This window comes from Spodoptera frugiperda, chromosome 15 (genome assembly GCF_023101765.2).
Source record: "Spodoptera frugiperda isolate SF20-4 chromosome 15, AGI-APGP_CSIRO_Sfru_2.0, whole genome shotgun sequence".
NCBI classification, from domain to species: domain Eukaryota; kingdom Metazoa; phylum Arthropoda; class Insecta; order Lepidoptera; family Noctuidae; genus Spodoptera; species Spodoptera frugiperda.
Genome location: NC_064226.1, coordinates 9297948 through 9318729, shown reverse-complemented (window position 1 = coordinate 9318729; position 20782 = coordinate 9297948). Strand labels below are relative to the sequence as shown.

General features: G+C 39.2%; 2 protein-coding genes across 16 annotated transcripts in view; one reads left to right on the top strand and one right to left on the bottom strand.

The window, feature by feature from the left end:
• Positions 1 to 20782, top strand: part of LOC118279648 (cytosolic carboxypeptidase 1) — a 59627-nt gene that overhangs the window by 25251 nt on the left and 13594 nt on the right. The gene's annotated exons all lie outside the window — the stretch shown is intronic.
• On the bottom strand, positions 72 to 14213 carry LOC118279817 (uncharacterized). Of its 4 annotated transcripts, none has more exons than XM_035599616.2 (6): positions 14047 to 14213; positions 5494 to 5599; positions 2582 to 2658; positions 2284 to 2491; positions 1824 to 1991; positions 72 to 1123 (listed from the first exon to the last, which is right to left on the bottom strand). In XM_035599616.2, exons 1-6 carry the CDS (start codon positions 14105 to 14107, stop codon positions 685 to 687), a joined length of 1059 nt encoding a protein of 352 aa, XP_035455509.1. In that variant the 5' UTR covers positions 14108 to 14213; the 3' UTR covers positions 72 to 684. The 4 variants fall into 4 exon arrangements, with proteins under 4 accessions (XP_035455509.1, XP_035455517.1, XP_035455525.1 ...); XM_035599624.2 differs by having other exon boundaries at positions 1824 to 1979; XM_035599632.2 differs by having other exon boundaries at positions 971 to 1123; positions 1814 to 1991.

The following is a 20782-nucleotide window of genomic DNA, read 5'->3' as shown; positions in this document are numbered from 1 at the left end:
ACCTCTTTGATTTGGGTTTGCAGAGAGGGTATATAAATAAGGTTGTGTGGTAAATAAATTAAACATCTGTATCTTATTAAGTATAAACTTTATTAACTTCGCTACATCACTATTCTTTAAATTCTTGAGTTTCAACTTAATATACTTAACTAGGTACGTCACGTATATAAACACTATCTTAAACCACTATGTATTTCAAATGATATGTCCAGACAATCAATATTCACTTAATTTTCTTACATTAAATTAATACATTTTACGGTTTATCATCAAAAATAACGGAGATCTGATGCTTCTACGTTATTAACCTTAGCGAAGTGTAGGTACCTATACGTGGAATACTCATTTTGTGATATTCAACACTACGAAGACGGAGGCAAGTCGCACGCAGGCGAGTCGCCAGCACCTTCAACCTAGTTTAATAAATCATATTGCCCCATAATATACCTTCGAAATCCCCATAATCATTCATGTATAAGCTGGAAAATATTACGATACTAGAAATCTCATTTACATTACGTGATATCAATACAACAAGGCGTACAGCACACCCTCAACACGCAAGCTTCTAAAGTAAAACATCTTAACATACGTATAAATGCCTCAAATTATTGAAATAATACTTTTGGTAGACTCATTACCTAATTGTCACGAAAAAATAAATGTGGACCGCTCAGCCGGACACTAGTAGGCGGGAGGTGCCAGCATGCCGCTGGCGTGGACGGAGTGCTCGGTCGCGTCCGGCTCGGCGGTGGACGGAGCGTCGTCGGCCGGCGCGTGCGCCTCGTGGCTCAGGTACGCGGCCGGGTCGTCACCCGCCATGCCCTCGTCGTCGTCGTACGGGCCCTGCGTCGCCTCCTCTTTCTGTTCCTGATCGTGGTCGTGGTCGAGCGCATGCGCGTCGGACGCACGCGAGTAGTGCGAGTCGATCTGAGGAGACGACGGCAGGATGCCGAGCTTCTTAATGTGCGGCGACTGCAGGCCGTCGAGAGAGGTGGGTCGCAGTTTGCCGATGAGGTCGTTGAGGGTGAAGTGTGTCGGCAGGTGTTCGGAGCGCGGCGGCGGCGGCGACGACGATGTTAGAGGGTGGGCGGTCGTCGTCGTCGTCATCGACAGCGGCTTCCTACCGGCAGAACATACCGACCCTCGTGTTAGAGAGCCGCTAGTAAAATGCAAAATGGCTAATACTTACAATAACTCTTAAAAGTATCGCTCAGTAAAAAAATATTAAAGTTTGCAAAATTGTGCTCAATAATATAAGTATGTACGGTCAAATATGTTATTGATATTAGTATTTTTTAAAACAATAATAGGTATGTTAATTACAATATGCTATTCAACATATAAAAGTATCACTTAAACAAGAGATACCAAGCAAAGCCCCCTTCACCCACCCACCAAAAGATTTTGTAAATTTTGAAAGTGTGTTAACGTGACAATCAAAAATAATATTGTGATAGTTAAAGACGAAAACGTCATAGATGCCAAATGTTGTCTGCTGGGTGTAGGGCTCTTGTTTGGTGGTTGGGTTGGCGCAGAGGCCTGATCCCGCGGCCCGCGCGCTACGAACAAACATCGAAGTGGAACCAAGGTTTAAACTTGGACCAAAATGTTAGCACACTGACTACATCGCAAACTAGAGTCACAAATGTTATTTAAGTTAATCATGTCGTCGTTTGGACACGTTGAATACCATTTGATGAAATTCGTGAACTCGAATCTCGGGACCTGTGTATAGAAGCCGCTAAACATGTGAGAGGGGGAGCGCGCGGCTAGTCGGGGAGCGGGCCTCCGGAGACGGCTGGCATCTCACCTGGCATTACCCCTGCGCGGAGGACACGGGGATGGAGCCGTAGTTGTAGTAGTAGCAGCGCGTCTGTTCGCAGATGAAGTCCTTGATCTCTCCGCAGTGCTGGGGCTCCCAGTGGAAGGTAGGCGCCTTTAGGGACACGCAGCCGTTCGTCATCACGTGCTCCGTTCTGGAATACCGACTAGTTTTTATGCAATATTGCATTGTAGAACCGGTACAGGGAATTTAAAAAGCATTGCCCTTTAATGCTATGTTATTTATAAACGAGTTAGCGTTGCCAGTAGAGCGTATCGTGGGAAAAGCGCGTAACTGGCAATTTTCAAGAAAACTTTTAAGTATTAAATCGTTGACTTCCTAACATGGGAACCTTCTTGAAATCGGATCGTATGCTAATGTAAAATAGAAATGAACATGTTTCTTAGTGACATTACTAATATACTGTTCATTGGTCTTTACTATGGAAAACAACGTACCCGTGTCTAGCGGTGCGTTGAGGCGCAGTGCTGCCCTGCGGTACGTCGAGGGGGTCAATGCTGTCGTCCGTGTGCTGGCTGGGCGCGTCCATTGGCAACCGTCGCATGTAGTTGAAAGTCGCGTTAAAAGGCAGACCTGTACTCATCCATAGATACATATCCGTGCCTAAATTGTTGCCTGATGTCCAAAAGTCGTATTTATTGTACCCTGGAAATGAAATACGTTTAAATAAATTCTAAGTGAACCAAACTGGGACAAAAAATATTATGATGACTAAAGTTGAATAAGGCCTCTTACCAGCATTCGTCAGGTATGTTGTTATGGAGTCAGCCTTTTCCTTTGTTTCGAAAGACGCAAGCTGCAAGCCTAATGATCTGCAAAAACATAAATATTTACATTAAATGTTAAGTTTAAAATATTTACCATGAGAGACAACAAAGAAACTTCCATTTAAAAAGATGAAGACTAAGTTTAAAGAAAAGAAGTGCTCTTTAAATTAAGCGCCAGATACATGAGCTATAATTTGTTTATGTTATAAATTATCGAGATTGAGTAATTAAATTTAAGATTTACAGTCACACCATTCGTGCTTTACACTGGGAAACTCGAGACATCTTAATAAACAATAAACATCTCCCTCTGATAACATCTACGACCGATCATCAAATATATCTGACTTTTATTTGTTCCGCGTAAGCCGTGACTTTATGGCAACACCATTAACATGTGCTAACCATAAATGCTATTCCGTTAAATAACTATCGTGGAGAATACTATCGTTGCTGCTAATCGTATTCAGCTATTAGCCCGAACAGAATACAAGTTGCACCAAAGCCTGTTTATCGAGATGCAATTTATTCGCTAAAGACAAGCCGTTCAGGCCACGGCCTTGCCACGATGGGACCACATTCCAAGTCTAAGTTCAGAAAACTCTGAGAGATTAAAAACCTCTACGACATCATGCTACTGTAGGGTAAAAGCTCTATTAAATGTCCACTGTACGACGGCGACGGGAGTGATATTCCGAGTATTTTTTAATTGTAACAAACCGAACGCTATTTTAATTTCTCTACGTTGTAAATTGAAAAGAAACACGTAAGTTGCAGCGGGATGATCGTCGTTAATCGCTGCACACTGGAATTTATAGTTTATTAGAGGAAATTGTGGTAATCGATTGCAATTATCGTGCACTAAGTCACACGGATTTTACAGTTAAAATATTATCTACGACTTACATCAAAAAACTGTGGGAAAGTGTTGAAACCGTAACAGTTACTCAAATAAGAAAGACGATTTAACTAACTACATAATATACCATCAATGAAATTTTACAACCTCTCCCAAAAAACAATCCGCCATTGAAAAGCAAAACACGTTTCAACTCATCACTTTTTATTTCTCGAATTTAAACGTCATAAATTATACTGTGCTTGAATTTATCACGAACTTACTGCAAAATATTTGCCCAAGTCCATTAAGCACCTTCAGCATACTTTAGTGTCATATTTCTTTTTGCCCCATCTCGATTCGGACCTCAACGGAACCAGTTTTAAAATTGGTCATTTATAAATAAATTTTATTTTTATCCTTAACTGTTCTCATGCTCTATTTTAATACCACTCGCTATTGAAACTTCTGAAATTTCATGTTCGCTATTAACTTTTTATTGCATTTTGTTTGTACTAATAACTTTGCGTTTTATTTATTTAGATGTTTCCAACAAAAAATGGCGGACGATCACGCGTCCTCGTCATATCAGTACCGTTAGTATCTTTTTGTCATCGCTATCAAAGCAAACCGTAACACGGCTGTGAGCAGTTTGTAAATTATCCACGGGTCCGGTGTTATTGCGACCGAGACGCATCACCATAAAACTTGTCGTCACGCAGCACCTGCTCCTGAACTGCATCTCGTCACGCCTGTCACGCTGCGAATTCGAGTCATATTTTACAACGAGTTTCCCGTGACCTTAATCGATTTACCAGTTCCATTATTTTCCTTATAGATTCCGTTTATTTAGCGATACGGATATAATGGGTCGAGCTTCACCATCATTAACAATTGAAACCGTAAATAGGTCGTGACAGCGACGCGTTGGAAGGACATCGTGACCGAACTACGAGGCTACTGACCTCTCGAGCAATTTGAGAATGCACGTGGTGGGATCTAGATCGCGGTATATGGCACCTCTCTAGTGGCGCTCGCGGCACAATACCATTTTCAAACAAATGGAATCGTTTTCTCATATAGGAAATCGTTACTTCATAGAAATGGTGTAACGGGATCTGCAGACTAATAATTTATCAAACTTCAGAGGAAATAGATTCTAAAGACGTGCTCGCTCTCAAAATGTATTGATGGAGCGCTCGGGTGAACTTTGTTAATTCGTGAACATGACAGCTATTTTGTGGAATTTAATATAACTAGTGGTCGCCTAGTGGTTGAAATTCAACCATATACGATTTAATTTACAATACCACTTAACATACGTTCAAGGATATTTTTTTTTTAACTCAAACTCAAACAAACTCTTTTATAAAACTCTATTCATATGAGACGTCAATATCATCGCAACGTCTATCGATTTTGACGTTTTGTCAAATACGATCAGATACTATGCATGTGTGTGTAATGTTTTATTTATTGATTTAATGTACTTTATAAGCATTATTTTTGAAAAATATTAGCGTTCTGAACTTCTCCTACACATAAACTATAAGTGTACCAAATTTTATGCTCCTACGTCCGCGCAATTTTCGTAAAAAGCGGTCCAAAGTTTTTGCATCACGTATTAATATATAGATGATAGCTTTTATTATAAGCCTATAATTTTGAGAATGTCACACCAATATTATCTATGATGTGGTAAAAAAATCCAATCAAGGTAATTAATGATTATTGCAATATAACAAAAATTAAATCAATCTGAATAACACCAATATTGTTCTCAATGCTCCCCTGAACTTTATAACGGTAATGTAAATGACCCTGCACTTCCTAGTGGTTAAAGCGTCGAAGCTAGGCGCCTGTTAACGCGAGTCCAACCACCATGTTGTATAGAAATATTTGAACTAGAAGAACACGACGCACAAGATAAGAACATACAGAGTCACGATTAAGGAATATTTATCTCACGAGAAAACGCCTAGGGAGATGCAAATCTTGAACTGGACTCCGACTATGGTATAATATGAGAGATTGCAACATACCTGCAGTACTGATAAGCGAGGAAATAGTTGAGTTCCGGGCTGTATGGGTTCATCCTTGAGATAAAGTACTGTACGCCATCTAGCTGTATAGTTGTTATCCTTTGAGCTGAAACAACAGGAAAGACAATCTCATTAAACAGTTTACAAGTACCTACATTAACTATTTGAAGATTACATATTCCACTAAAAATAAATAAGGAATTATAATTTGAAAGACAGCGCGAAGAAACTTGTCGCGTTCAAATCCTTTCTTAGTTCTCTCAGTATCCAGTTCTGAGTAAGATAAGTGACAATGGATCTGACACAAAATGAATATAGCTGGAATAATGGCGGTCCCCTCATTCTGTTCATTCATTGCTTTAATGCGACGGTTATGAGACGCCCGCGCAGCTCGGCTGCATTACCGCGCGATTTACATCGCACGTCACATGCCTTGGCATTGACACTATAGCCATCCAGATTATCATAAGAGCATTTCTTAAGGTTCGTTATAGCGCTATTTTATCCCTTATTGAGTATAGGATAACTGGACGTTGTCATGTCTGAGCTATATTGTTCAGTAATGTATTCCCACACCTCTTTTAACCACTTAATATGTTCGTCGCAATGTCTGTACTTCTTTGTTATAAAGTTCGCAGTTTTGCACGTCATTTTCGTACTACGATTGCAGTATAATGCAGGGACGTGCATCACATACAAGATAAAGTGTTTTGCGGTCGGACCCCCGCTGCGCTGCACCGCCATAATTAATTCAATGTCCACTTCTTGCGGTTGACCGCAAAATTTTATTACTTCCTAATTTGGTTCGATATTGAATACTTTGAAACTATGTCTTAATTAGTTTAACTTCTTGGCTAAATCGTTAATGGATCTGATTTGAAAAGTTGTCATTGTTAATATTATAAAAAGGCATTAGTAAAGTTTACTGTGCATAGTGACTGAACTATCAAATCCCGCATAGAGTAAACAACAACTTATTCTATTATAATGTTTTTTCTTTCTTTCTTTCTATTCTGATGCAAACTTAAAATAATTTTAAAATTATTTCCGAGTATTCTGACTGGCGAAGTTTAACTACACGCGCAAACTATAGATGCCGGTCAATACTCCACGATAATAGATTAGAACTGCAGTGTCATCCACTCTAAGAAGCATCGACGCGAATCTCACGCTCGACCGAGCACGAAATACTCCGGACTGCATCTTTACAACCACGACCATATTAAACAAGACCACGACTCCTTGCCTACAAACAAAAACAAGATTTTGTTTTCTTAAGAAAGTAACGACATAGCATTCAGATGGCCCTATATAAGTAAATGTAGGTATATGCAGTCCGTCGTGCCGTATCCCGCGAAGTGCAATTGTGAGCTCATCCCGAACAATCCACGAAGAAAACGAAGATTAACATGTCGTGGACAACGAACGCTTTATTCAACCACCAGCGAGGTGATTAATAATACTTAATTAAATGTATCCTGTTTTGCATTGCACCAGGCTCTCACATCACATTGCTGATTAACATACTAGTTGTAATGGTATACCATTAATCGGTCTTAGATTGATAGACGCCTTGTCACTTGTTCTCACGAAGACTCGCGTAGATACGGACGGATTTATCCACCAGCGTTAACCACATTACAAGAGGCGTCTCGATTTTAATGGCTGCATTATTTTACATGATAAGTATTGAAATCCTCAACCAGAAAATAAATTGACATTTATAAATGAGCTTTATAAATACGCTTTAATAGCATGTAGAATGTAAAATAATTCAACACTGAAATGTAAAAGTACGCGGAAATGTATGCGGACACAAGACCGTAAATATCCTTATTGCTTTCCAACAGTTTATTGAGAAACTCAATGGTATATTGTGTACGTTGTTAAGAAACCTGAGTTCTACAACTCAGCTTTGCTGTTATTAGAGGTCCTGAGTCTGCTATTGGAATCCATGCATAATGTAACCTCATGCATAAACGATGTCGCGCATTACTTGCTTACTTCGCTTTTACTTCTTGTTCAAGCATTTCCTTGATGAATGCCGCATTCTGCAGTCACTGTAATAGCTACAGCAATTTATCTTTGTTTACTACTTTGTTGCTATTCTTTTCACGGTGGGTTTCATAGAACTATTCCATGTTCCTTGCAAGTGGTGGTCTCTATATCTCTTATGTCAATTACGCGATTTATTGTTATGACTTAAGGTATAAAATCTTGACATATAGCATTAATAAACCTATTCAATCATCAATGACAATGATCGTGGTCGTATGTGATTACAAAGCGATATATGGGCATAAAAGGCGATAGTTAGGGACGTTTAGAAAGTGCTGGCTGACAGCGAGACGAGTGTACACGAGCAACAATGAACGTCGGGGAGGCGGGTCACGTCGCGTGAGTCATGCGCGCGCGCCGCATACTGATGAAGAGCATCGGCACTCCCGTCCCGTCCACGTTCCGTCGTTGGTACCACCAAGACGAGGATGGCACTGTTCCATATAGTAAGGCGCTAGTTTTGTAAGCGCGACAATACGACCTGACCAGGGCTGTCGATTGCCTACTTCCTTATACCATATGACGAATGCAATTTCTACATACAAATTATTGACTACTCTAAAATTACACCTTGATTTTCATTGTAATGGTTTCTTAGATTCTGTTGCAATTATTTATTCCCTTCGTGACACCCCTAGTGTAGGGGTGAGTGGACTTGCCTTGCTTGCGCGGCGTGGATATCCGGCGAGCTCATCCACCGGACGTTAACGGGCCGCTGTCCAAAACCTGGTTGCAAATGTCAGGCCGGCGATGCGCTGCGCAATCGCAAACTAACATCGCGATTTGTACTTGCCGACTTTTTACTGATTGCGAACCGCGATAGCTTAGTTTAGCCGGTGAATTTAAACACAGAGTTCTCTGAAGATACCGTACGGCTATCACTTAGGGTCATAACAAAGACTGCACCAGCAAAAAATGTTCCAAAATAAAGGTTATCAATCCGATCTAGATGCCGGAGAATTCTCTGAAGGTAAAGCAGTAGATCTGAGTAGGATGGGCTTTAAGATAAATGCATCGTAATAAAAGCTTTTTTGGAAACCTGAATATTTCAGTTGCAAGTATAAAGAGACAATTTTTGAAGATGTGAAATTAGCATTTTAACGTGTGCGTGTGTTTCGTAATAAATTCAGAGTACGTCTGAATGATATCGCGGATATCGTTACTCAATCACCTATCAGCAGTCGGAAGTTGGCAGATGTAACCGAGCAACCGTCGCGTGCGCGGACGCATACAAAGCGCGATCCACGCCATATTATTAGTATCTCTCCACGATCCTTATGCTATTGTCTCATTAAAATTCGTTTACGGGCTATCTTGTGGAAGAATCTCACGTCTCATGTAATAATAACAACTTCCTTCCATTCATTGGTACTCGTATAACATGCTTACAAAAAGTAAGAACCCGCCATCATTTTTATTGATTCAATCATTGAAGATTCGGTAATGTATTTTAATGTAAATTGTTACTGTTCTTCTTATTCAAATGAAAGCAAAATGCGATTTAAACTTGATTGGCATTTATGTTAATAACAACAGCAAAAGCAATTATTATGAAATACACTCAATTAACAGTAAGAACTTCAGTACTAAAGGCACAGAATAGACCTTTGAAGAAATAATTAATTGCTTTTCTAACAAACGGGCATTTGCATTTCACTAATAAAAAGCTTTATACGCTCGAGCGGGTCCCAGCAGGAGTGTTCTTTATGGGGAATTGATCATTTTTGCGCCCTTCTCTGACACTGCAATTACAATTACTTATGCATTCATGGAATCCCGCAAAAGGTCGTATAATTAACATTAGAAAATAGTCATACTTTTTGCGTCCAGAGAAAATTGCACTTCTAACTACTGGGAAACGAATTTAAATAAATTATGATGTGGTGATTTATTCTTGCTTGTATGAATTCATCAACGCATAATCATAAAGTTGACTATTTAAACCTTACACAAGACGTTAATTAGAAAGACAGAAAACCTGTTATAATTCTTAGGCAGCAAACAGGAATGAAACCCACAGTAAATAATTACAGAATTTTCCTTTAAAAGTACAGTTTTCATTCCGTATCTAATATCACTCGATACAGAACTGAAACCAGTTGAAACCGGTTAAAAGACGGTTGCAAATTATGCATTATCAGTTTCTAAAAATAACACCTATTCCCGTCCACGTAGGACGTTGCCACTTTAAAGCAGAAAAGTTCATCATTATTCTAACGGACGGGCGGACCCACGGGATATGACTACCTCTTAGTTTTATCGCCACATGTTTATTAAGTTAATGAATTAATTGGATAAAAACATGCTAGGTATAATAATATGTATGCATCCTTGATGCAGTACTACTAGTACGAAAGTACTTTGGATATATGGTACCCAATGAATCTAAGGTGTAACTAGAACTCTTTTAAGAACATTAAAGAAGTACGAATGTCCAATAATTTTTTACTGCCCTTATTCCAAAATTTTTATAAGACAGAATATTGTCCATATTCAAAAAAAATACTCTGAAAGGATGCTACTAATGTGTCTCCAAGAATTTTAATCTAAAACATAAAATATCACATTTCATATAAAAGTGAATTTGGGTAGAATTATAAAGACATTTGAATAGTTTAATAGCCTTCATCCCCCAAACGGATCAGGTACACGACTCTATATTCCGAGTAACGAAAAATATCGTGTTACCTTCAAAATTTTACGACATCGTAAACTTTCGTATTAAGTAAACAAGCGTGAAGCTTACGTTACTATCAAGTCGTTTACGAGGAAGGTTCAAAAAGTAGCGAACATTGAAATTTCCGAAAAAAAATCATCTCAAAGGCAGATCTTCTATCACTTAAACGTTGATTAAAAGCTGTGTAATCGTGTAACCGCAAACCGTTGGCGCCGGCGGCGGCGGTGCAGCGGCGGCGCGCGGCTCAATGCGTGCGTGTGCGCAATGCAATGCATTACATAACGCGAACCAGTTGGCGGATCGAGCGCAACCACCCGGCCCTCGCGGCGCACGCTCCATCTACTCCACGCATTACACGACGTATATTTCACGGCCGTGCCAAGTTCAATGTTAAATATTATACCTTTATCGGATATTGTAAAGTCCCGTCCTCGATTAGATAAACTCTGAAAACATTTACATCGTGATCGACTACATCACAGCTTAGGTCAGACAACATTCGATATGTCGTTGAACTCTAGACGGAAAATTGGTTTACGTCAACCCTCATTACCAATTTCTGAGTAGTGATGATCTGAACACCTGAAGCCACAAAGTAGTTATCAAATTACAGATTCTAAATTAATGTTTAGTAAAAACAGCAATTTTGTTGTGTATCAAAATTATTTGATTGGCGTTGTGCGTGGGAACATCGATCGGGTTGTTCGTGGTCGGATAACGATCGGAAGGCAAAAAAGGGACCGAGATAATGGCGAACGATGCGCAAGAGACGAGCCCAAGGACGGCGCGCGCGACTCCTCTCTCGCGCCCGCTTCGGAATGCACCTACCAGACTATTTTTAGTAATCAAACCCGATGCCGACCCGGTCCTGGTCCCGGCGGCCAGCCAACGAGACAAACAAATGTCCGCTAACACTAGTGATCCCACTGAAATTATATTGCTAACGAGCCCTCCACTATCCCGCAATTACAAAAACATTGAACAAAACAAAAACCGTCAACGTAGCAAGAAATCGTATCGGCATGGGCAGCTAGTTTTTTGCTGAAACGTTGGGTGACTAAACCTCTAAATTACTTTTTCTTTGAGTTACCAAAGCTCACGTCCGATAAGTAATTTGATATAATCGTACCACCTGGCGTTGCGGCCGCATTACATTTGAATTATAGTGACAAAAAGTTTTAAAGGTACAGGATCACAACAGCGCATCGCTTGTCCTTTCGGCACCCGACTTGTGAAGATTACCCCTAATTCACTAAAAGTATGATTTATTTTACACCCGTACTGGTTGTGAATATGATTTGTTTTTGGATAATGGCTATGTATGTAAATTAGCGATAATAATATTATTAAATAGTTCTAAACTATTTTGATAGCAAACTATTCCCCAGAATTAATTATAACAATAATTTTGCATGTTTATACAAAAGACAATGGACTACCTAAAGGCAATCCCAGAGTCTAAACAGCAAACATAATTGTAATAACACAGTGCTCTGTAAATTAGTAGATTAGAATAATATTATATACATCTATTCCTGATAAGTTCTTCACAAAACAAAAAGTTCAATAATGTTTTTGTGGCTACCCTCATAGAATTGTGGATGAGCAACATTTATTATCAACTTAGGGTAATAAATAGTAAATAGATTAGTCACGGTGGTCATAAAAATATTTGGTAACAGGTACGCATATCTGTAACAATCATTGGATTCGATACAGACAATAATGCGAGTCATCGATACAGATTAAGAAAATGTATGAGTCGGACGGTGCTGGCGACTATCTGTGTATAATCTGGAGTCATTTACGGTACCGGTGCGGGCGCTGCAAGTACTAGGGGAGGCGGGCTCGCGGCGCACCATAATATTATTCTATGGAACTGCAGCGCTAGATGTCCTGGCCACGCGGCGGCTAGGCGAGGGCCGATGAACCCCGCACCTGTCGCCGCTCCCTCCGCATCCCCGCACTATTTTTTCCCAACACCGACTTCCGTCGAAGAGTTTTTGCCGACCTGTCGATAACCTGTCCGATAGCTGCGGACACGCCTCATTAGCGGAATCACTCCCTACAATGTTGATTGGTTTAAATCGACAGCTTTTCTCACAGACTCTCAACTCGCATAAACATCTTAGATGCGGTAATTCGCTGCATTCCTATAAATGTTTACTACGATGACAAGAGTCATTGACTTGAGATAAAAAATCCTTCCGAGAACTGCTACTGACACTGATGCGCTCGGCAATTTTACGCAAAACCTAGGATTACATTTAATTTTATGATTTGTAAAACTTCTTTGGACATGTTTCAATTAAACATAATTTCATCTTAAATCTTAGCTACTTGAATATCATGAGAAAATTGTTTTTGCTGGAATGAAATTTTTATCTATGCTTACATTTAGTTCTTGTAATTAAATCTGGTTCCCATAGCGTGCCCTTTCTAATACATTGGGTCGGTACACTTATGACAGGAACATGGTACCCACGATTGCAGTGTCGTATTGTTCAGGTGTTACGCGTGTGTGCGTAACGTCGCAGACGCACTTGAGTCAACACGCAAAACACGCCGATGTGCTCCCGGCTTTATGGCTCACCTCTGTGCCGTAAGCTTTGTTGATATTAACCACCAGTTACGACGGATTATACGAATTTTATTGCGTGTAACAAGCTGTAGAACATGAACAATTTGTTTTTAGCATTTTTGATTCTCATGAGCTGTGATTTCCTTGATGTAGACCTATTGTTAGCTCTCGCTATTTTCTGCCGTATAATTCAATCGTTCAAAGTGCCATTAGATTTGAACTTTACGGCAACCACACATCCGAAAACGATAAGTAAATTAGTTTCTTAAGGAGTAAAATAATATAGAAGTTAGAAGGAGTAATGGTGAGACTAGCTATTGTACTCTAATGAAACTCGAACAATGAAGGTCGAAGACCCGTAGGTCACAGCAACCACCTTGCTGCCACCACGCCGTGCTATTGTAGCTCTTACATAAGTTATTACCACTTTGAGTAATTTTATAGCTAGCTATATTTAATTTTCTTGTACAAGATTGGTGGAATGTTTGCAATTTTGATTGACTTCCTGACATTATGTCTAACGGTGAACGTAATTTACCTTGATTTTGCTTATCAAGTTCAAAATTATGATTTAATTTTAAACTGGACGTGTACATTTATGTTGTGAGACCAACATTAAGTAAATGTGTTATTTTGAACTCTGTTTAGAATAGATACAAACACGCTTCAGTGTCGCACTACTGAAGCGCGCCACACTCCGCGTACACAAATAACAACACAATTGAAACGTTAAATTAACGACAATTTTTGAGGTGACTCCGACACGTTATCATGTCCTGTGCGATCTTTATCACACACATTACCAATAATTTCATTTCAAATAAATGTACAGATTCAAATTTTATTTTATAGTTATTTACAAACATTACCAATAATTTCATTTCAAATATATGTACAGATTCAAATTTTATTTTATAGTTATTTACTAAAGCTTCATGCAATTATTCTACCACATAGGTGGACTTCATTATGCACCAGTCGAACTTTTGGGTGATTGATGCAAAGAAGAGTAAACGGTGGGTGCAAAGAGCAAGCGATGAACTTTAATTAATGTAAAAGCTTACGAGATTATCATAAGACCTATTTTATTAAATTTACTTGAAGTACTTAAGTTTTCAAAAGATGTACTTCCTAATTAAAATTTCCTTTTCTACACAAGTCATAAGATCATCTCTGACATTGAATAGAATGGTTACTTTATGCACTAAATTAAACATTATAAAACTGTATGACATACCAGCCGCGGGACCGAGGGTGGCTGCGAACAGCAAAAAGCAGGTGGCCAAAACGAGCTGCATGTTGATTGAGTCGAACGATATCAGCGGGGAAGCGATCTGAGCACACTCAGGAGTGCACACGCGCTACACGGGACACTCGGGGCACACTGAACGCGCGCTGCCCGGGACCCCCCCTTATAACACAGACGCGTCCCGCGCGCACCACCGCATGGGACCGCTATTGCGACCGCAACCTCTAGTCACGCATCCAATTCATCTTCGCCTACAAGACACTCCAGCAGGGACATAACGACCCAGCAATGTAGCAGACCCGTAGATTGGATAACCGCGGACGGTGGTGCTGTGTCGTCAGCCACGGACGTCCGGCGGCAGGCGGACGCTCGGCTCGGCGGCGCCCGCGCGCCTCGACACGGGAGTTATCTCGGCAAATCGTACCGCACAATAGTTCGCGCTCAATTTGTTCTTGTTGCGGTCGACGCGAATTCTTCGCTTGTCCAAAGGGTTGTCGACGTTGTCGTAGTTTTTTCTCTGCTCACGACCTGAAGGCGGAGCCTTTCAAGGGTGTGCCTTTGTTATATCTCCCATTGAGCATCGACCACACGGAATCCGCCTACAACTATTGAGAGAATACCTATTAAACCATTCTGCACCACAAAACCAAAAACAAATGAACAATGAGTCCGAACGTCTGAAGTGGTGGGATTCCTCCATAGATACCTACACAATTCCTCAAATTATGTATTATTCCTCTTAGAGTAGCTTGGGTCAGATATGATATAAACTTTTTTCTACTGTGCATATTGTAAACATTAAAGAACTTTTAAAGCTGTTCATGCAAATATAATGTGCGACTTGGAGGCGAAGGTATTCCCATAAATGCAGTCCACTGTTAAAAGATATTAATTAAGTGTTTATTTGACTTGCGGTGGACACAAACAAACCCACGGCGAGTTCAATATTAGATCTTTGCTGAAATAAAAGCAAATGAGGGAGACGCGGGGCACTTGAAAGCCGCCGCCGCAGCTTCACCACTTTAAACATGTTGCTTTGAAAGCCACGTTAATTGGTGGGACGCTATTTGCTTTGCACGCCATGCGGCCCTCCCAGCTTTGACATTGCCATACCATACAAATACTATTCCTATGTGCACATACATATTACAGTACATACAACAACATTCCCAACATTTACTCGTATAATAAAAATCTAGGCCAAAAAATAAACGTTGATATTTAAATATTCACCTCATACAAGACACAGCACTTAAATGATCCCGCAAAGAATTGCCCTAGAGCTTACAGCATGCAGAATCACTTTTGAAAATTCTTTTTTATCGCATTGAAGCGATACCTATCAGTATTGTTTTACATCCGATGAATTACATTCGAGAGCGATTCCAGTCGATAAAATAAAATTCACGGTTTTATTTTCATAAAAAAATATGAAGGTATTACTTTAATAGCTGCAATATGAAAAAAAAAATGTTGAAGATTCGAACGATACAATGTTTTTTGATCCGAAGATGTTACTTCGCTTCGGGGAGTATTTAATTGAACGGGAGCATGACTCCGATGTTTTGAATAATGGTAGTAATAGACCGCACATGCCGCTCAAACAAAACTATTTATGCGCCATTCACAATGCGCGATCGCCGTGCGCTGCCCCAGCCCGCGACACGACATTAATTAATATCATTAGTATCAATCTTGAACCAAATTTTATTTTTGATTCTTATTCTCATAGAATCCTATCTAAAAATATAACACGTGCACTTGCGGGTATAAACAGCAGTTTACAACATCTGAACTATCGTCTCGATCTATCGTTGCTACACTTCTTCAGTTAAATAGAGATAATAGAAGAAGCCGTTGTTAGAAATTGTGATCTATCTGTAATATAGTGAAGACCAATAACGTGAGTGTCGCCGGTCCTCAATCATAGTATCCGTCAACGTTGTGATTATTCTAATGTTTTCGAGTTGCGTGCAATGACTGCGCCTGAGGTGGTCGTCGCCGACTACTCTGATTACCACGATTACGATAAAAATGCGCCCGCTATCGTTTAAATGCCCCGTTTTAAAAATAACCGCGTAGGTAATAGTGAACCGCAATAGCAATGAACACTAAAAATAAAATATTACGTAGACGGTCCCCTTAGCCTGACGTCCCTGAATAACATTGGGAATATTGCCCGATCATTATGCTGGGTGCACGTCGCTAGTGGTCCAGCATTTACATAGAGCCTACTATTAAATTATCCATTACGATCTGAATCTTCACATATAAAGTTTAGTGTTCTTGATGACTCATGCACGAATGTACTTACACTACATACCGAGTCAGCTAAACTTGATAGTTTATTTTGGAGTGTACAACTCCCCTCTGTAGGGCATCTAATACTGCGAACTATATCATGGCAGTCGCAGTCGTTGCATCCAGCCCACGTCGTCGTGCTATTTTATACGTAGCTATAAACTTTGTCGACTTCGGTAAGAGCAAAACGTTCGATATTATTATTTGAAAATGTTTTACGGCACGTAAACTTCTTTTAAGGACCCATGTCTTGACTAACCTTAAATAGGTACGTGTTCGGTAGCCGTACTGAATTCTTTTCTAGACATTTACGAGCAGACACCTTTGCGACTTAATAACTTTTTCATCGGTCTGTGCGATAATATTCCCTATAAGTTAGTAATTTATGAGTCTGAGTCAGTATAATAGTAGGTAACCTCGTAGTCAAATCCTTTGCAAACTTTTGAAATTGCGTTTGAAAATCATTTTCAATAGCAAATGGCTTCACTTTACTACCGAGATTTATAAGGTTTGAGTTATTTCGTTTTTCAATCATTATTGCAATTGGTTGAAAACGTTTAACCTTTTTATTTTTAATGACACGAATAAAAACGTACCTATATATTACGACAAGAGAGATTTTAGAACAATGAACTAACCCCAGAAAACACACGTAATTTATACTCAGAACACCGTTTTTTGAGGAGGGAAAATCCTCCAAATGACTTCTCCAGAGCCCCAGTAAACCCGCTAGGTAGTCCGCAGCTCCGGAGTCAGAACACCCTTAGGGACAACATTTGCAATGCTGTGGATTTGATTCATATTAAACTGCCCTCGACTATCTCGACCGTGATTTTATACAGTCTAGCGGCAGTCCACCACACCGACCAAAACCCAGCGATGATAATATAACAAAGTTGTGGTCGCAATCTTCAAATAATTTCCACGGACGCAGAGGCGAAACGAAAGTAATACAATAAAAACCCATAATCCATTCCAATAAATATAAAACTAAGTCTAAAAGAAATAAATTGTGGTTACTATCCTTATAAAATATTCTCGAAAGTTCTCCTTTTTCACGGGCACAATTAAGCCTTTATTCTCGGTGACTGCGGACCGTAGACCTATTATGTATTTTAATCCGTACGCAAGTATTTTTTCTGACCCCTAGGGGATCTAAAAATAAATGCATCGCGTGGCTAGCTCGGGACAAAAGACAAAAAGAAGGACATGAGAGATCGCACCTCTAGTGCTGTACCGTGTACAAGTGAATCCGTAACTAAATTGCATGATTGGCGCGGTTCGCTACTTATTTGCACAATTTCCATTACTTAATCAAATTATTACCTGCTCGCCGGCCGTTCCGCGGCCTGCCCGCAGTTTTTCTTATTTCCCGTGGGATTCTCGGGGTTTTCTAACGATTTAGTTCGTACTTATCTGCAGGAAATTAGCTTTTAAAATGTGTGATCCCATGCTTAATTTATTTATTAAATTCTACAAGTTTCTTTATTATATTCAAGGATTATTGCTTTAATATGTTCGTGTGAACAACTTTTAAGCACGACATCGATTGTAGTAAAGACACACTCAAACACATTTTTAATCTAAGTTTTTTAACAATAAAATCAAAGGGATAACGTCATACTTTTCTGTTATTAAAAAATAAATATGCTGTAAATTATAAAACTATTATTCGCGTACACATGACACCCAGACTCGAAACAACAATTTATGGATCACAACACAAACAGTTGTTCCGTGCGGGAATTAAAACTACTTGTTACGCTTCTATCGATTGCCCCGCCACTACACAAACCATGCAGTCAAATATTATTATAGTACCTACCTACCCAATTCCAGTATAGTATAAAGATCACAAACTGTCCCAAGACTGAACTTTGCCCGTGAAAACAAAAAAGTGCATTAAAGACCTCCCATATAAAGGAAGTCACGATGAAATCTGTGTCATCTGATTCTTTCTCACGATCGTGAAATTGTTTAAAGTTTAACGACTAACTGTTACTCTAAAGCTTAGACCCTAATGACATTTTGGTCATTACAAAATCATTTATGATGTGCAAAAAATATGGAAATCATACAGTACCTCTATTTAGGTAGATATATTTAGGCACCTGTAGCAAAATAACCAAAAAGCTTTAATCTCCGGAATATTGAAGCCCTTAAAAAAAATTTAATATTTTAGTGAAAATTACTTCTGAGATTTTCTTGAATTTGCATTTTGCTAAAGACATAATATTATGTAAAAGGATCGTATAGTCTTAAGTATAAAAGCATATCTAAACTAGACGGTATTATGTTAAAATTATCAACAACGTAGAGTCGTTTAAAATATCTAAATTGTCACCCTTAATAACACTTTACTCCCACCTTACACATCTTATGATCAATATAAATATAGCTCATGGCAATAGATCTTACTTATTCTGCGCATGCCCGAAGAGCTCCCTACATATAACACAATACAAGTTTTTTCCGAGGTAAGCAGCGCTGTTGATTATAATAAAATGGCCTATTATACGCCCGTCTACGGATATCCTTGGCACAATAATGTATTTATTCTATAAGTCATTATCGCTCGTCGATGTAACACTAGATAAATCTCGAGGAAAGTTGAACGAACTAAATCTCATTTACTCTTTTTTGTTTCTGGCAGATGTTTATTGCTCCCCTTTGGTTTGGAATAGCGTAAAATTCGCAGAACGAATTGGCATAACGATTCGAAATATATTTTAAGTTCAAGTTCCGTCTAGGAAAACAGACATTGTAAGTAAGCACGACAACACTCACGACCTTCTCCAATTTGCTTATTTCACAAGAAATTATACGTCATTCGTGAAGAAATCAAAGTGGTTTTCCCTTTATACATTGAAAGGAAAACAAGTTAGGTAAGCTTAAATTAAATTCAGGAGCTTCAGATAAAATCGGTGGTCGGCTTCGTTTTTGATATTTAAATTAATGTATCGCTGGAATTTGATTGATTTAGCTTGTTAGTAGTCAGAATCTTCATAACTCATGACATCGCGGCAAAGGGTTACCGGTTTGGGACGCAATTAGAGTTTTTTGGCCTCAGTCCGTCGCTATTATGTTGGCGAAGCATTTGCATGACTGAGTTGATGTGGCGCCCGCGCTCCGTGTCTTGCCGTGCCGTATGATGACACTTCGTATTTATAACTGTGAAGTATGCTACTCCGTCCTTTAGGAATTAAGTTCTCTAATTAAGGGCAATACGTGTTTTTGTAACAGGCATCCTTGCTTTTTCTTTGTATGGTCTGTGAAAAGAAGTTTTTAAACGTTTTAGAATTCCTACACTGGAGTTAAACGTCGTTTTATCTCAGAAGATAAGTGGTACATCTAAAACTTATTATATTATTGCTAAATAACAGACATTTTCTACTATCCACCACAGAAATATAAAATTTGCAAAACGCATGATAACAATACTTCATTTCTCTATCTTCGCATGCCGGCGTCCCCAGCTGCCAGTTACCATATTTCATTTTGTACTCGGTTTAATGCAGACACGGCTAAGAGACCATCGCTTCTCTTTATGTGACTTATGTTATTATCAACTGAAGAACTCTTGTATATTTAAATTCAGTAGATGCACCGACGCATGTCTCGTTAAAATATGCGGTTAGACATAAATATAGCTAGGACTATAATTCATTAGGTTACCACAATCTCAGAGTTTTGTCCTCCTCTTTTATGTACATATCATCGCCTTCATTTCCTGCGTGGGATAAGCTAACATAATAATTTAGTAAAATACTAATACAGTTATAAAATATAATGTCCGTCGTGTATTTTCTATTATGAAGCGTTCACGTGAAGTTAATAGATTTGATGGGCAGCGATAGGCATAATGCTACATTGATTCGCGTCGCACCGTCGCGTCGAGTCCTGACAGCAGTTGTTATGTGTTTAAGCAATTACTCCCTAGAGATTGGAGGTACAACATCAGTCTTGGCCGGCGTAAGATCGCTTCCCGTTATAATTGACGTACACACGAGGGCCTGCCGAGGTGTCAGAAGACGCGAGAGACCGCGAAGGCACGCCTCACACCTCCACTATAATTTACCCCGGTCGACTACACGACAACCCCTAATCACGAGTGTGTTTAGTAAAATCCTCATTTTCAACACATTTAAATGTTACATCGATAAATTACGCCGGTGATCCTTAATGCGAATAGTAATTAAGATGGTAAAACAAGTTTGATAAACATATTATTTATCTTTGCATGAATATTTTTAATTTTTAAATGTTGTCTTAAACCATGTTCATTCGTAATTACGAAATAAACTTCTCTACCAATAACAGGTCTGCTGGAGTTAAGTATAAGTTTTAATAGTGAACCGTCAACTAAGCAGCTAAGGAGAGTTCTACTATGTAGATGACAGAGTTTTATCTTCGTACCTACTGC

Coding starts and splice junctions, on each gene's coding strand:
- LOC118279817 (XM_035599616.2), bottom strand. CDS start 14,107: ATGCAGCTCGTTTTGGCCACCTGCTTTTTGCTGTTCGCAGCCACCCTC. Junction 5,600..14,046: donor CACCCTCGGTCCCGCGGCTG/GTATGTCATACA, acceptor CTGTTGTTTCAG/CTCAAAGGATAACAACTATA. Junction 2,659..5,493: donor CTCGCTTATCAGTACTGCAG/GTATGTTGCAAT, acceptor ATGTTTTTGCAG/ATCATTAGGCTTGCAGCTTG.